The 18,402-nt window shown below is 39.6% G+C and overlaps 1 protein-coding gene across 3 annotated transcripts in view; it reads right to left on the bottom strand.

Annotated features, from left to right (window-relative positions):
• LOC127444713 (adhesion G protein-coupled receptor E3-like) overlaps positions 1-18,402 on the bottom strand; it is a 242,069-nt gene that overhangs the window by 181,801 nt on the left and 41,866 nt on the right. The window contains exons 13-15 of one of the 3 annotated variants that reach the window (XM_051704259.1): positions 17,521-17,612; positions 16,666-16,828; positions 13,945-14,306 (exon numbers count right to left, since the gene is read on the bottom strand). The exons of 1 other annotated variant lie outside the window; for it this stretch is intronic. In XM_051704259.1, the coding sequence (XP_051560219.1) occupies positions 14,220-14,306; positions 16,666-16,828; positions 17,521-17,612 (342 nt within the window). In that variant the 3' untranslated portion in view covers positions 13,945-14,219. Of the gene's footprint in view, positions 1-13,944; positions 14,307-16,665; positions 16,829-17,520; positions 17,613-18,402 lie in introns of those variants that run through there. One more of the 3 variants, XM_051704261.1, reaches the window with a different exon arrangement.

Genomic DNA, 18,402 nt, shown 5'->3' with positions numbered 1-18,402 from the left:
GACACTTGTGCCTCTGTGCATTACATATCATAATTCACCAGGTATCACTGTTTCTGATGCTTGCAAACGGTCTTTGAGGAAACAGATGGTTGCAATCCATGCATTTCAAGAGCTGCTTATGTTCCCCTGCCACTCATAGTGCATGTGCACACACGTGTGTGTGTGTGTTTGTGCCACTGATGATGTCATCATGCTTAAATTGGCAAAAACACCACAGTCCACTCCTCATTCCACATAACAGCTTTCATATTACCAATTTTTCATGTGAACCCGTGCTGTTTCGGACTAAACTGCCAGTGTGCAAGCCCCCTAATGAAGAGATCAAAATTCCGATGGAAACTAAAACTAAAATAAAAGAATAAATAAAACATTCTTTAAATCATTTATAGGTACAGATATGTATAAGATATGAATATTGACTGTTGGAAATTGGATATTTTGAATGATGTTTGCAAAAAAAGAGATTCATTGATCAAGAATTAGGGATTCAACAACTGATGGGACTGAGACACATGAAGACAGTGGACAGTATGTCATTATTACATGTTTACATGGCTGGACTTCAACCAATATAAAGTATTTCTGCAGAGATCCATGTGAATATAAAGATATACTAGTTACATCTGATCGGTCACCTAATGGGAGATTCAGACTGGACGATTTTGGAGAGGGAATCTTCAGTGTGACCTTCTGTGGACTATAGGAGTCAGATTCTGGGGTTTACTGGTGTGGAGTGGACAGTGGACACATAATAAAGTGACTCTGACTGTTTCTAAAGGTACAAATCATGTATAGTGATGCTTTATAGTGTATTTTAAAGTATTTCTCTTTATGCTTCCATATAAATGTTTCTTTAAGATTTTGTTTGCCTTTATGGGGTATCTGTGAGTACAGGAGAGAATATTGTAATCCTCGCAATGGTTGCGGCTGATGTACTGCTCCGTCTAAATTTGGCCATCACTGGATTAAGAGGCCAGGCATATGATGGTGCAGCAAACATGGCTGGCAAATATTCTAGAGCCCAGGCCATCTTTCGCACGCATGATCAAACTGGTGTGATGACATTAGGCTGGGCTCAGATGCGTACGATCAAACCGGTGCGATCTGCATTAGTGCTGCTGCTGTTTACGAGCAAAAGAGGGACTGAAGTGGTTGTCATAATGAACCAGCTGCTCAAATAGTCTTTTAAACAGATATCTTTATTATTATTATTATGATTTATTGTTATAAACAATCACTAAATAAAAGTATAAAGCCATTACCATCGGAGCACGCTGTTTTGATGCAGCACTGCGGCCATGTTTTCTGACATCAAACAAAGAATATACAAACTAGTCAGTCCACTCAAGCGTTCTCCCATTCCGTCCGTCACCATCACAACCACTTCCGGCTGGGAAAGTGGAAGGGCTAGTTTTTTAGAACCTTTTATGCTCCTCCTTTTGTACGCTTCTATGAAGAGATGAACTCTGAATCCCATCTTGCATTGCAGCAAAATATAGCGGCACACATAGCAGGCAAGCGCATTCACGATTGCATCTTATAATCAATCATTATAAACATCTAAAAACCACATTATATGTTTGATCATATATAATCTGTCCTCCAGTGTGTGACGAACTGGACATGGAAGCAGCTTTAGAATCCATATGCAGGAAGATTATTAAACAAATCAAGCAAACAAATCCAATTCGCTGAGCTGAGAGACATAGTTGATGTAACGGGCAGTGATTCAGTAACAGGCAAATAGTCCAACAAGGCAAACAAAGCAAAACAGTGATCCAAAAGACGATATCCAGAGAAACAGGTACAATGGTCATAACATGAGACATAAATAGCAGGCAATGGAAAATGCTTGGTAAGGCAGGGGTTAGCTGGCAAAACTTTGCAAGGAACAATGGATATGCATGGTTATATATACATGTGGCAAACAGGAAATGAGAAGTGAAGGAATGTGTGATGATCAGTATTCGGTATTAGTATTAGGAAGTTTGTTTGGGCTGTCAAGTAAACTTAAAGCTCTGCTCAAAGAAATGGCAAAGTCTGGAGAAGGGTCCTTCAAATCTATTAAGCCTCTGCATCCCACGAGTTGGGCAGTTTGCTCAGGTTCCATACGTGCTGTGCTAAATCAGTAAAGTCTGTAATGCTTGCATTCAATGAGATGTGCTGCTGGTAACTCATATTTGAGAGAACTCTTCCGTCACCAACAACACATAAAGAATCTCAATCTTCTAGAAAGCAGAACCTCCAGATATTCAACTCCTGATGACATCACACACTTACCTTCAGTAACAAGTAACAACTTCATCAGCCTCTTTGTTCAGCTATGTATTGTCATACACTTTAACAGGAATTGTTAAAATGCACTGACTTAATGTCAATGACAGTAAATTACATAGTTCAATGTACTGTACATGCTTTTTATGTTTCACTGGCCAATACAATACTATTCTTGGACTTTATACTGACACCACTTGGAGTGAAAGCAGCATTACATAAAAGTTTTCAGTTTACAATACAGTTGCAGGTATACTCTATTCACAAGGGTTATCATCATGATTAATTTATTCAGCTACCAAAAGTCTCTTATCCCTATTCCTCAGCGTCTGTGTACACTTCACTGTATGCTGTCGGTGGTCTGGTCATCATGGTGATCATACTTGCAGTTGGATTGGTTGCTGTTCTCAAATTTAAGAAGAAAGTGCAGACATCAGCAAGTATGAACATGCATGCAAAAATATCATGCAACACATCAATACTGTAGTAAAATAATGTTAGGTTTGAAAAACGTAATGGTGAAAAATATTAATGAAGCCAATACGGTCTTGTCCTTTTCAGTTAAGGAATGTCACAATGAATGTAGAGTTGAAGAGGTGAGTGATGCTTAAACATTCTGTTAGTCACTGACTGATTTTTCTTTGAAAAAGACTAAATAATCAACTTCATATTACTTAGCAAAGACCTGGCAACCATAATACAAGTGAACATTGGTTTCTTAATTCAGGCTAACAGTATATATAAGAATGATCTTCCTGATGTACAGATGAAATCGAACCACAAGACTGAAGTCCCAACAAGCCAGTCGGATTCAGTCTATGAGAATGTAAAACTCAGCATGGGCAAGTCAGATACAGTCTATGGAAATCTCTGATGCCGACATCCTACAATGAGAGTGAAGAATAGACCTCAAGACCAGGCAACTGATGGCAAACTTTTCTACATCATATGTCACAATAAAGGACTCCAAGTCAGACACAAATTTAATGAAAAATTTGAACGTAAACATCAATAAATTCCATTTATATTACTTCATGCATTTAATCTTCCCATGAATCCTCGACTCCCTACCTCCACAGTGTAAGTGGCAGTCCTCCAGTGTATTTTAACTTATTCCTCTAATAGGCTGTCTCAGGTCACTGTTCCCATGTGACAGTAAGCTCAACCATCATGACTTTTCTAGCTGATGTTGACCATAACACTATGTCTGGCCTCAAGGAGGTAATGGCGACTTCTGAAGGAAATTTCAGCTGTTGACCGAGGTCGACCCCCATTGTCCAATCACTTTCAGGCACCAGGCTTTGATATTTGCAAACTGTTTTTGTTTGCAATTATATTATAGAGAAACTGTCAGGAAATGCTCCTTAATGGTGAATTAGTACAATAAAGAATCCATTACATAAGATTAAGTGCAGTATCATGTTGCATGTTTTGAGCAGGAAAAAAAAAAAAAAGGTTCTATAGTCTTTTGACTGTGATTGATTTTTCATTTTTTTCTTTATTTAAGCTTTTAACATGAAAATAGTTCTTGAGGCTTGCACTTTGGACAAATGGAGAGTAAAGACTGTAAATGCTATACTGCAAGTTTATGGGTTCACATGTCTACTTCCCTGTGGAGTTAGTAAGTAAAGAGTTAGATAGATCTCTCCCTACTAATACAAATCGTAATTTACAGCTCTCCAGTGGTAGATATGGTAAAAAAAAAAAAAAAGAAGAAGAAAATCACAAATCACTTTTCATCTCATGTATGTATGTATGTATGTGAAGATGATGTTACCTGATCCACATTTACACAAAAATATCCTCATTTGCCTGTAGCATTTGTAGTGCAGTTATTCATTAATCTGGCTGATTTAACCTCACAACATATATTTTCCTCTCCTGCTAAAATTTTAATTCAAATTTCTTCACAAAGTCTCATACACATGCAAACATCCAGCACATTATTAACGTATTTAGAGCCTTCAGCAGTTCTCATATTTCACTAATCATCCACCGTCAATGAAAAATCTCAGAAATGTTTTATTTTAAATACTGAACTGTTTAAATTTATTTAGCTTTAAAAGATAAAAAATGATAAAGATAAAAAGTGGCTGGAATAGTATAGAAGCTAGTGTAGAAGAAAGAGACAGACAGTATTTATTTATTTTTTAATTTTTTTTATTATTCTGTATATACTGTATATATACAGCTCTGGAAAAAATTAAGAGACCACTTCAAATTATCAATTTCTCTGGATTTATTATTTATAGGTATGTGTTTGAGAAAATGAACATTTTTGTTTAATTCTATAAAGTACTGACAACATCTACAATACACACTGCTCTCTCCCACCTGGAAAAAAAGAACACTTATGTGAGAATGCTGTTTGTAGACTACAGCTCAGCATTCAACACCATAGTGCCCTCCAAGCTAGAAGAGAAACTCCGGGCTCTGGGCTTAAACAGCTCGCTGTGCAGCTGGATCCTGGACTTCCTGTCAAGCAGATGCCAGGTGGTTAGAATAGGCAGCAACATCTCCTCATCACTGACCCTCAACACTGGAGCCCCACAGGGCTGTGTTCTCAGCCCACTCCTGTATTCTCTGTACACACATGACTGTGTGGCAACACATAGCTCCAATGCCATCATTAAGTTTGCTGATGACACGACGGTGGTAGGTCTGATCACTGACAATGATGAAACAGCCTACAGAGAGGAGGTGCACACTCTGACACACTGGTGTCAGGAGTACAACCTCTCGCTCAACGCCAGTAAGACAAAGGAGCTTGTGGTGGACTTCAGAAGAAAAGACAGAGAACACAGTCCCATCACCATCAATGGAGCACCAGTGGAGAGAGTCAGCAGCTTCAAGTTCCTGGGTGTCCACATCACTGAGGAACTCACATGGTCCGTCCACACTGAAGTCGTTGTGAAGAAGGCTCATCAGCGCCTCTTCTTCCTGAGACGGCTGAGGAAGTTTGGAATGAACTACCACATCCTCACACGGTTCTACACCTGCACTGTAGAGAGCATCCTGACTGGCTGCATCTCTGCCTGGTACGGCAATAGCACAGCCCACAACCGCAAAGCACTGCAAAGGGTGGTGCGAACTGCCAGACACATCATCGGAGGTGAGCTTCCCTCCCTCCAGGACATATATACCAGGCGGTGTGTGAAAAAAGCTCGGAGGATCATCGGAGACTCCAGCCACCTGAGCCATGGGCTGTTCTCACTGCTACCATCAGGCAGGCGGTATCACAGCATCAGGACCCGCACCAGCCGACTCCATGATAGCTTCTTCCCCCAAGCAATCAGACTTTTGAACTCTTGATCTGCCACGATCAAAATACGTCAGCACAGCACTTTATTACTCCTATATCTCACACCGGATTGTCATAAATTATATTATTATTATATTATATTCTCTCTTAACAACTGACTATCAACCGACAGCCTGAATGTCAATACAGTACAATACAACCTACTGTATATTCTATATACACTACTATATATACTTTTTTTTTTTATTGAATAATGTGTATCTATATTGTGTGTATTGTATACTGTACAGTGTATGTTATATTAGACTTTAAATTGTGCTGTGTTAATTTGATGTTATTGTAAATTGGTATATGTCTCATCACTGTCACGACTACTATGTTGATCGGAACTGCACCCAAGAATTTCACACACTATTGCACTTGTGTATATGGCTGTGTGACAATAAAAGTGATTTGATTTGATTTCTCCCTAATTCAAAATAAAAAAAATTGTCATTTAGAGCATTTATTTGCAGAAAATGGCAACTGGTCAAAATAATAATAAGAAAAAAAGATGCCGTGTTTTCAGACTGAATAATGCAAAAAAACAAAACAAAAAAACTAAACAAAACAAGTTAATATTAATTTATAAACAACACACTACTAATGTTTTTACATAGGAAGAGTTCATAAATCAATATTTGGTGGAATAACCCTGATTTTCAATCACGGTTTTCATGCATCTTTGCACGCTTTCCACCAATCTTTCCATTGCTGTTGGGTGATTTTATGCCACTCCTGGCTCTAAAATTCAAGCAGGAATACAACAGACACTGGAACGGCTGCCATACATGTAGAGATGCTGATTTAAGAAACATTTGGTGTGGTCTCTCAATTTTTTCCAGAGCTGTATATATTATATACAGTATTCAGTATATAATTGTTAAATATTTAGTACAAATAATGTGGACTGATTAAGTGCTCATGAAACAGATGTGTTCTCAGTTGGTTCTTGAATGTTGACATGGTGTCAGCAGACCATGTGGAGGCTGGAAGTCCATTCCACCTCAGAGGAACAGAGGAAGTGAATGATCTTAAAATGCTTTTTGTGCCTCTTTGCGAAATGACCACCACTCATTCATTAACCACAGAGAGTGAGTGGGGACCTGGGGACCTATTATCAAGGCCATTTTAAAGAAGTGATTTCATGTGTAAATTTGTATCAATAAAGTTTTGTATTTTTGATACAATACCCACGTTTTCTGCCTACCATTTTGTATGAGTTGAATCTGTGTGACCTAGAAACACTCTTTGGGTGTTATTAATATTTCCAAGGTGGCGTAGTCAAAACTCCTACAAGTAAAAGAACTTGGGCTTGTGGTTAAAATCTGTACCGTTCCATCACATGAGCAGCAGAAACTCTTGAGGGAAAAAAAGAGGAGAGAAGAGACTGATACTTGCTCAGGTCAGCAGGGTCTTTTGACTTGTGCCACTTCTCAGAAGCCCTGAGATCAGTGTGGTGGTTATGAAGTGTTTCCAACAGACAGAGGCTGGAAGGTGTGGCTTGTGCTGGCCTAGAGATATGAGGACATCCATCTTAATATCAAAGTGGCCCAATTTAACCACACTGAGCATACTTTTCATACTTTCTCTCCCTTTGTCATTGTGCATTAAATGTGTTCTTTTGCATCACATGTTGCACTGACTGGGAATGACAACATGGGAAGTTAAACAAGGTCCAGTTTCCAACCAAAGTGAGCACTAATCATCGTAATGGTAAATCCAAGTGCACACTCAAACGGACAAGAGCCTTAGGTCAGTCAGCTTCTTTAAAATGCAAAGTAGAATGATTTGAATCAATGGGTAATGTCAATAAAGCAAAACAAAGTCAAATTAATTTATTGCTTAATTAAAATCAAAATCAAATCAAATCACTGGGTGAAAGTCTTGGGTGCAGTTCCGAGCAACATAGCAGTCATGACAGTGATGAGACATACCAATTTACAATAAACATCAGATTACACAACACAATTTACATATCTAATATACACATAATTACAACACAATGTACAGTATACAATACACACAATATAGAATGCACATACACAATATAGAATACGCAGTATACAATAAAAATAATATATATATATAAAATATACATTAGGTTGTATTGTGCTGTATTGACATTCAGGCTGTCGGTTGATAGTCAGTTGAAGTGTGTTGTTAAGAGAGACTATAATTTATGACAGTCCAGTGTGAGATATAAGATTAATAAAGTGCAGTGCTGATGTATATTGATTGTGAGAGATCAAGAGTTCAAAAGTCTGATTGCTTGGTGGAAGAAGCTGTCATGAAGTCGGCTGGTGTGGGTCCTGATGCTGCGATACCACCTGCCTGATGGTAGCAGTGAGAGCAGCCCATGGCTTGGGAAGCTGGAGTCTCTGATGATCCTCTGAGCTTTTTTTCCACACTTCCTGGTATATATGTCAAGGAGAGAGGGAAGCTCACCTCCGATGATGTGTCTAGCAGTTCACACCACCCTTTGCAGGGCTTTGCGGTTGAAGGCAGTGATGCAGCCAGTCAGGATGCTCTCTACAGTGCTGGTGTAGAACCGTGTGAGGATGTGGTGTTTCATTCCAAACTTCCTCAGCAGTCTCAGGAAGAAGAGGTGCTGGTGAGCCTTCTTCACAATGGCCTCAATGTGGACGGACCATGTGAGTTCCCCTGTGATATGGACACAGAGGAACTTGAAGCTGCTGACTCTCTCCACTGGTGCTCCATTGATGGTGATGGGGCTGTGTTCTCTGTCTTTTCTCCTGAAGTCCACCACAAGCTGCTTGGTCTTACTGATGTTGAGGGAGAGGTTGTGCTCCTGACCCCAGTGTGTCAGAGTGTGGACCTCCTCTCTGTAGGCTGTTTCATCATTATCAGTGATCAGACCTACCACAATCGTATCATCAGAAAACCTAATGATGGCATTGGAGCTGTGTGTTGTCACACTTTCATGTGAGTACAGGGAATACAGGAGTGGGCTGAGAACATAGCCCTGCGGGGCTCCAGTGTTGAGGGTCAGTGATGAGGAGATGTTGCTACCCATTCTAACCACCTGGCATCTGCTTGACAGGAAGTCCAGGATCCAGCTGCACAGCCAGCTGTTTAAGCCCAGAGCCCGGAGTTTCACATCAAGCTTGGAGGGCACTATGGTGTTGAATGCTGAGCTGTAGTCTACAAACAGCATTTTCACATATGTGTTCCTTTTTTCCAGGTGGGAGAGAGCAGTGTGTAGTGTAGATGCAATGGCATCATCAGTGGAGCGGTTGTTGCGGTATGCAAACTGCAGTGAGTCCAGTGAGGCAGGCAGCACATAGCAGATGTAACTTCTGATTAGTCTCTCAAAGCATTTGCTGATGATGGGGATCAGAGCAACAGGACATCAGTCATTTAAACAAGTGATATTGGATTGCTTTGGTACAGGCACAATGGTGGACGTTTTAAAGCATGTGGGGACCACAGACAAGGAGAGGGAATGGTTGAAAATGTCTGTAAAAACTCCAGCCAGTTGGTTCCCGCACGTTCTGATGACGCAGCCCGGAATGCCATCTGGACCCGCGGCTTTACGGATATTCACCTTTCAGAAGGATCGGATTACATCTGCTACAGAGACAGAGAGTGGAACCCTCCACTCTCCCCTGAACCCTCGTGGCTTGATGATTGGTTCCTGGGCTTGCGGCGCCGCTTAAAGCAGCCACGCCCCGCTCCAGTCCCTTTCTTCGCGGAAGTGCACGAGGAGCTGACAAGATCGTGGGAGGCACCTTTTACTGCCCGGTCCCGATCTTTCAGCTCACCCGCCCTCACTACCCTCGATGGTGGGGTGGCCAGGAGCTATTCGGGTCTTTAAACGATACCTTGCAGTGAGTTGTTTTTTTTTTTATTTTTTTTATTTATGATTGGTTTTGTGTATAATCTTAGGCCAAAGCTTTGTTTTGATTGTAGAGAATATGCTTTTGAGTGAAACTTTTGGGTTTGACATGGAAATTTGAAGTTTTTACAAAAAAATTGTTAATTGTTTTGAGCATCACCTTGTTTCAAATGCATCATGCAAAACACATCTTTATCAATGGGGACTTCTACTTTTATTTGTATTCTCAAATAACCATAGGACACCACACTCCTTGTGTGAGATCCCATGAGGGGAAGAGGCATAGCCTGGGAGGATTAAGCCTCCGGGCGCCTTTGAGGAACCTGATGATCAGGTCGTGCTGTCCAAGGGACTTACAGTCGACTGTGTTGTGGACTATAGCAGCTACATACACCTTCATCTGAAATAACAATAGAATTGTTTGGTATTTAAGGAGGGTTGGCAAGAAGCTTTTAACATTATACTTAAAACATTATATTAGGTGTTTTAACTACTACAGGATGTACTAACATTACATACAATACAATGTATTTACTGTGTAACTACATGTTGTTCAGCAAAATTCTCACAAGATTCACATTTGCCACTCCTGAGATTGAGGTACGGGTAGGTTTAGAGTTCGGGTTAGGGTTGGGGTTAGAGTTAGGTTTTAGGGTAAGTGTTGGTTTAGGGTCAGACATAAGTTTAACACTGTAACTACAAATGTATTTAAATGCAGGTACTTTAAGTACAATGTAACAACTTGTATGCACATAATAATATATTGTAGCAAATGCTTAAGTACATCACAGCAAACAGGGGACGTCCCTGTTCAATTTCCTCTTAGGTCGACATTTGGTCATTTTTGTTATGTTTGCTACAGGATGTTCCTAGGACATTTTGGATGTTCGCAACAGGTCCCATTTTCGTCCGGGCAAGACGCTCTGAATATGACGTTCAGCGGATGTCAGCGAGCGTCCCCATTTTGTCCCTAAAATAACATTCGTCTTTGGTCCCACAGCATTCTGAAAATGACGTAAAGAGGATGTCAGCGAATGTCCCCATTTTGTCTCTAAAATTACATTCATCTTTGGTCCCACAACTGACATTTTTACAACATATAGTGATCTTACAAGAATGCTTTTAACTGTAAGGATGCAATTTACAGTGGGTTACTTACAAACATGTGCTAAACACACTTGTTTTACAGATTACAGAAACAAAACTTTGTTTTAGTTTCAAATTATGCCTACAGGAGGAATCAGAGGTAAACGGGGAGCTCAAATCAGCTGGCAACCAGACACATAGGGCATTTTCCAAACTGCATTTTTGGGTTGGGGTTTATAGGGTTGTTCCCAACTAAAGGGAATTTTTTTTCAAGAATTCAGGGCCCTACCGCAAGACTGTTAGCGAAGGGTACAATTACATACTCCATTCCAAGTGCCCACATCATGAGCTCTGTCCTTAGGAGTGAGTACAGGGCATAGAGATGATCAATTTCGACTGGAATTCACCCACAAACAAACACTGCCAGACAGGAATCTACAGAATACTCGACCGGCCAATATGAACCCAGCAGTTGTGCTCATGTGCCTCCACCAGGGGAATCGCCCACTTGAGGAATGTGTTCTAGACTTCAGTTGGTGGATTTGGGTGAGGTTTCTTTGAAACACGTTTTTCACAGTGGCTTGGATGAACCATTATATTCTGTGTTGGTTGGGGGCTTTGTTGATTTAAGTCTAAAGGAGTATATTGACTTGGCACTTCTACTGAGTGGTTCATCATTTACTGTGGGAGTAGTTGATGAGAAGAACAACACTCCTACTGTGTCCGTCACACCAGAGTCCACCACCATAACAGAACAATTCACCCTGTCTACCCAGACCTCACAAACATCAGAGTCCATCGTCATGTCCACCAAGCCTGAGATCCCCATCATGGTCGCCAAGCCTGAGTTCCCCATCATGGCCGCCAAGCCTGAGTTTCCCGTCATGGCCACCACAATCAAAGAGCCAGCACCTGAAGCCTCAGCCATCCCAGATCCAGTGCCTGAAGCCACACCTTGCCATGTCACCATGCCTATCCCATCATGCCAAGTCACCACGACAAATGAGCCTCCTGTGGCTCTGCCTCCTGAGGCCTCATCCCATAGGCCTTCACTTCATGTGGCTCCACTCCCTGGGCTTCTGCCTCCAGCGTCCCTGCCTCCTGCGGCTCCGCCCCCTCAGCCTTTGCTGGGTCCTTGCTCCATGCCCTGTTTCGCCAGGCCATGCTCCACGCCCTGTTTTGCCAGTCCATGCTCCACGCCCTGTTTTGCCAGTCCATGCTCCACGCCCTGTTTCGACAGGCCATGCTCCATGCCCTTTTTCGTCAGGCGATGCTCCACGCCCTGTTTCGCCAGGCCAGGCTTCATGCCATGTCTTGCCAAACCATGCCTCAGTAAGCCCACTGCCGACTCTGCATTCTGCTCCACCATGGTCTCCAGCGCCCTCTGGTCCCCTGTGGTCTCTAGCCCCTTCTGGTCCCCTGGTTTCCCTGCCACACAGCCCATGTCCACCCCAGCCCCAAGGTCCAGGTCCACCACTGCCCCCAGGCCCGCCTTGGCTGATAGCTCCCTGTTGGAACTCTTGTCATATTTTTGTTTTGTTGTGGGGCATCAGGAGCCACCCCTTTTGGGGGGATATGTAAAGTTTTTGTGAGTTTTTGTTCATTTTTTATTTCATGTCTTTTATTTTGAAAAGTACATCATTGTTTCCTAGTTCCTGTTTTCTGTCATGTGATTTCCTGTTCCCCTCATTTGATCCTGTCATTTGAGTATCTGGTTTCATGTGTTCTTATTGGTTTATTGTCTTTTTATCTTGTTTTCAGTTCTGTTTTGTTATTGGTTCCTGTTTATTAGTCTTGTTATCATATTCATTAGTTTAGTCTCATTATTGGTTGTCTATGTCATGTGGTTACCCATGTCCATGTATTTAGGCCCTCATGTTTGCCATTGTCTCTTGTCGTGTATTGATTATCTGTAGCTGATATAGGTGTAACATTGTGCTGTTGTTTGTAACATTATAGTCAAGTCGTTTATGTTTGTTTTGGATTCATGTTTGGATACCAGCATTGTAAATAAAACTGCACTTGGGTTCAAACATTGTTGTCTTTGTCTGCTACCCTTTCCCCTGCCTGCCTGCAACGTTACACAGTGAGAGTTCCGTCTGAGGCACATAACTAGGCAAAACCACTGTTGTCTTTGCATATGTCAAGTACGAGGAAGTGAATGTTTTGGATTCTGTTGACTTGCATTGTATGGAAAAACACCTCATGAACATCTCCATAAAAAGATTTTTGTGTTCCGCATAAGAAAAAAAAGTCATATAAGTTTGAGATGGCATAAGGGTGAGTAAATGATGAGAGAATTACCATTTTTGTTAACTTTTACATTGCAGCATGAATGTCTTGCACACTTAAATTGTCTGGTTTTATGTGCAGTTGCTTTTGTTATTAGGTTTGTAGGGTTAGGGTTGGAGTTTTGTTATGTTCATCTTTTTATTTGAAAACTATGTTTTTGTTGATCATTGCTGGGATTTGTACACCGATTTTGTATAGAGAACTGATGTCTGTGCATCTGTTATTAATTGTATTGAATGATGTTGTCACTCTTGGCAGAGAAAACTTCTGCTCAGTTTCATTATTGCATCTCACTATTCTTACTACATTTACTACAGATGCTTACAGATACTTAACAGTGCATCATCTTTTACAGTGTACCATGGCAATGATATACTCAGTGTGTGATGTATTGTCAATTCACTAGTGATTGTGTGTTATAGTGTACAAAAACGCACTTCAGCATGATGAGAAATATATCTTTTTTTTTTTTTTTTTTTTGTATTCTGTTTCTACTTTTCCTGTTTAAATTCACATTTAGAATTAAATGTAACACACCAAATCTCATGATCTTTATCAATAGCCTGCACTGGGATATTTTGAGACCGTAATATACTGAGTGTGTGATATTTTGATGCATTTCACTCAACACTTTACTGTAGTCAGATGTACAGTATACTTAGCCACTCTCTGGAAATAAACTTTTGAAAATTACCTTAAAGTGTTTCCCTGATCCTGTACACTTGCACATTTTGTGTAGTATGATGTAGTTTAAGATCAAGGTTTGTGGTTTGTCATCTGAGGCCAAAGCTTTGTTTTTATGTTGGGGTTTGACATGGAAGTTGAAAGTTTGTACAAATTAGTATGTAGTTTTGAGATTGTGCTCAGAGTTTTGGGGAAATAGTTTTCAAATATTTAACCATTTCAAAAATTGTTTTTGTTTCATAAATGTTTGTCTTGGTAAATGAGAACAACTAAGTTGAAGCAGATGTTCTTCATGTTTAGCATGCAGTAGTTGAATGTGTTTAAAAAAAATCAGTAATGCTAAATAACTTTAAAGAACATTTTTATATATTTTATTAATTGATATCAGTAAGAATTGCTTATTGCTACAAAACATCTGATAACAGTCTACTTCACACTAAACATTTTAAATACCATGGCCCTCTGCCTATATATATATAATAAAATAAATGATTCACAATTAACAATAAAATGTTTTAAAAGAAAATAGAGTTACATCTACATTTATTGTTGGGCCGACACACTTTGGGGTCGATCAGCGGTGGACTGGCCATTACATGTTAATAGCTTCAATTAACAGAAAATCACTAAGACTTACATGTCATACAAGAATAATAATAGAATCACTTTAAAATAACGGCACTGTAGTGCTTTTCATTCTCTGAACATGGACTCTGAAATTTTCTATGAATTTTGGGGGGCACTTTTGATGGCTTTGTGTTCAAGTCCAGGGAAAATAGTGCTCAACCAATCCACATACTGCTGCCTGATCTGAAAGAAAATGAGACGAGATAAGTAGATATAAAATTATATTATAGTTTTGTATTGTTTGATTGTAGAAGGATAGGCTGCCATCTTCCTGTAGTACTGATTTGTGACATGCCTCTTTTGCTGCATTATGTACTTCACCAATCAGTGCCCACCTTTATTCTAAATTAAGGCTAGTTCATGTCACTGTGGTGTGCGTCATTGAGAGGTCTCTCTTTCCAGGGCCTGACTTTACTACCTGAAAGTGGAGTTCGGGGAGACTTCGGTAGGCTGCTGATCCCCATTTACATTGTGCCCCCTGTACATCTGCCAGTGGTGTTTCTTGACACGGTTCGATATGATCAAATCCCTGGTAGGCGAATATCTGCTTGTAATTTCTTGCTTGTAAAGCATGTCGTTGTTTTGCTTCTACTAGATGAGATGCTTCAAACTGGCCAAGCTTCTGAAACTGTCTTTTCTTTGATTTATTGATTTATTTATTGTATTTTATTTGATATTTGTACATTCCATTAGTCAAGTCATTTTTATTTGTATAGCGCCTTTCACAACACACATCGTTTCAAAGCAGCTTTACAGAAAATCATGCATTAACAGAAAATGAAACTGTAATATCTATAATGTCTTAGAGTCATCATTGTGTAGTTTGATCAAATACAATTGTGAATTGTGTGTAAAATAAGTAATTAAATAATAACTGTATTTAGAAACCGAGCGAGCAAGCCAAAGGCGACTGTGGCAAGGAACCCAAAACTCCATAAGATGTTGATTAATGGAGAAAAATAACCTTGGGAGAAACCAGACTCACTGTGGGGGCCAGTTCCTCTCTGGCTAAACAACATGAATATAATGCCAATATTACTTATGTATAGTGCAAGTTTTGGTTTAAAATTATTAAACTAAGTAAGTGTTAAGGGTCAGTGTTTAAACAAAGATTTTGTAAGAACTGTAAGATTAATGACTAATGTCTTTGAAGTCCATCCTGGATTTACTGCTGAAGTTCACATAGATGCAATTGTCCTTGTTAGTTGACTGATGAAGGCTTTTGTTGGCAATTAATTGATAGTCTATGTATTCCATTTCAAGAGTGTAGTCCATCATTAGACTGAGGTGATGCAGGCAGAGATCAGTGAGGTGCATCATTACATTTTAACTTTTCCATTTACTCAGTCTATCACCTAACGGAATCATGGCCTTGTCTCAACCAATTAAGACAATTGAGATATCAGGCTGAATTGTATGTCACAAGAAACATTACTTAAGCACATTTAACCACATTGACCCTGCACTCTGACCCCAGCTTAGCTGGGATATGTAAAAAAAAACAAAAAACAAAAAAGAATTTCACTGTATATGTGCAAATGTATAATGTGTGATAAATAAATAAAATGATTAATTATTATTGTTAAAAATATGAGATACAATTATTTTTATGAGTTTTTTAATGTGCTTAAGTAATGTTTCTTGTGACATACAATTCAGCCTGATATCTCAATTGTCTTAATTGGTTGAGACAGGCTTGTTAGCTAATTACTAAACGTCCAATGTGATGTCACTGCTTTCACCCGTGTGTAATGACTGACTCTATTTATAGTGCTCTACATTGTGAGAAAATTGTACCTTGCTAAAGGCTTGTTGCCAAAACATTGGTAATAAAATAAAACTTGTAAGAGAGTGTGCGGTTATTATTTTTCTTTTGAAAGAGCTGCTATGACACATGGTTGGCATTCTGTCTGCAAAAAACAGTCTGATTTATTCTTAGTTTATTTTATTCATTTTATTGTCAGTGCATTGTATTTTTCATTAACATATGTACCTTATTATGACTTTAATCATGCCTCTTGCCTCTCACTGGAGGAACAAATCTAAGTGATCCTTTCTGGGGTTAATTGTCATCTAATTGCTTAATTCCCTGAGTGAAATTCCCAGTGTGGCGTAGTTGGCTACGTCTACAAACTTGGAATTTCACGCTGTTCTCCATGCAGCTCATCACATAAAGAAAATGTTTAATTTTGAAAATGTTAACATTTTTGGAAAATTACATTTTAAGATTTATCTCAAGAATTTTATTTTCCCAATTGTCAAGTGTGAGCAATTTAGAAAAATTTGCCTTTTTATTTAATAAAAAAAATGAGGCGCATGTCAACACAAAACTTTAATAAACTGTTATTTTTTTGTTTCATTAGCATACCTGAATATATAGATTTATTTATGGATGGAAATAAAAATGGTTTAACTGTTTTGACGTTGACATTACTTGGATGTGATTAGAGACATTAACCCAATTGGGTTAATATCAAAGAGAAATTGTAAGACATACTTCATATGTATTGTTATCCTACAGGTAAAGTAAAAGAAGGCTGACCTCATTATTGAGGACACAGTAGATCAGGAAGATGAAGGTTCCTTGCTGGGAGTTCAAGCACAGAAAGAGAATCTCCACCACCTTACTGTTATTTGTGAAGAAACCCAGAATCCAGGGGCAACCAAGAACCACAAACTGGGACAGTGTTTTAATTACCAGAATTCTGAAGAGAGAAAGAGAGATTAAGCAAGGGAACAAAACATATTCATGAAATGTCTCTTGAGGATATCTTTACAGTGTTTTAAAGGTGCTATATGTAAGACTGACAACAAGCATTTGAAATGGGTACTGCAGTCCAAATTCAAAATATTGGGGAGTTGCCTGCCCCACCCCAGACTCGAAGCTCATGTGGGTTGCCAGAATGTTGACATGCAAATTAGCCAACTCAGAATCCGTTTTAAAGGATTTCTGGGCTTTAAGCTGTCTCCATCTTCCAAAGGCATCTCCAATATTTATCCTTGTTTTACTACACCTCTGGTCATGGTGGTTTTTAGATGGATGGTGAGGCTTTTTAGGTCAGGTGGAATCTGTTATCTCTGATTCGGTTCGTTTGCTGGCTTCCATGGCTGCAGTACACAGTGTTGTTTGCCTGCAAACTTGTTCAAATCTGGCAACCCGGCAGCGTCGAAATACTATTGTGAGTGGGCGGTGGGCGGAATCATACAGGCCAAAACATAAACAGAAATTCTGGCCCAGAATGGAAACTTCAATGTAGAATATACTGACTGGTGCATTGTTATCGGAGAAGCCAGTATTTCAACTTTTTCCTAATTCTCTAATGACATATTATGGTCATTTTATTATTTAGTACAGTAAAATATTACATATAGCACATTTAAATGCAGTGTTTGTTACTTAGTTTGTTTCATCTGTGAAACTCCTGCATTCAGTTTTGTGAGAGTTGAGTTCAGGCTGACGATGATGCTGATGAAGAGAGTTGTGTTTAACTGCAGAAAACACAGAAGAGTCATATCAATTTCAATTTTAATTTTCCTTATGGTGCAACAGTCCATTGAATTTTAAATATATTTATAGGCATTAGCATACATATTAGCATATTAGCTATTATTGTAGCAGATGAGTAAAACATTAATTAGACAACACAAAAAGTGTCTTTAGAAGGCAATATATTTTTTCGTCGCTGATGCAATAGTGGCACGCAAGTGGTCTGAAGCCCTTATATAGTCATGCCAGTTTGTTGGCTGATGGAGCTTTAACAATGGACCTAAGGAGCTACGTCATGGGCTCCTTTTAAGTTCTCACTCTAGCATCATCACTCAAATTTTGTCTCAGGCTGTGTCTTTTCTAGAGACTCGTGCTGAAACGAGGATTATGTTCTCCATTTTGAGTGGCAACACTTTAGGATGTTGTTGGAAATGAGCAGTTTTGCATGTGGATTCCTGCATTGTGATGGACCGAGGACGACAACACTTCATCAAGGCTCGCCACATCTCACTACAGGCCACACATGCCCATTACTCCAGTTCTGCAGCCTCCGATATTGAGCAACATGAGCTTTGAGCCTGGAGGATCCGGATCTTGACTTGAGGAGAGGGAGAGAGGATGGACACAGAACATTTCCTTGTGTTTATCTCCCTTCCACTGGGCTGAAGTTCCACTCTCATCCGTCAGAAATGCTCCTAGAGCTGGCGTGTATCCTAGTCTGGTGGCCATATTGTTGCAAAACGGTGCATGAGAATCACACATTTCTCTGGCCCTGGGAGTGAAGAGGAGTGA

Source organism: Myxocyprinus asiaticus, chromosome 8 (assembly GCF_019703515.2).
Source record: "Myxocyprinus asiaticus isolate MX2 ecotype Aquarium Trade chromosome 8, UBuf_Myxa_2, whole genome shotgun sequence".
Taxonomy (NCBI): domain Eukaryota; kingdom Metazoa; phylum Chordata; class Actinopteri; order Cypriniformes; family Catostomidae; genus Myxocyprinus; species Myxocyprinus asiaticus.
This window is presented reverse-complemented; position numbering and strand designations above follow the sequence as displayed.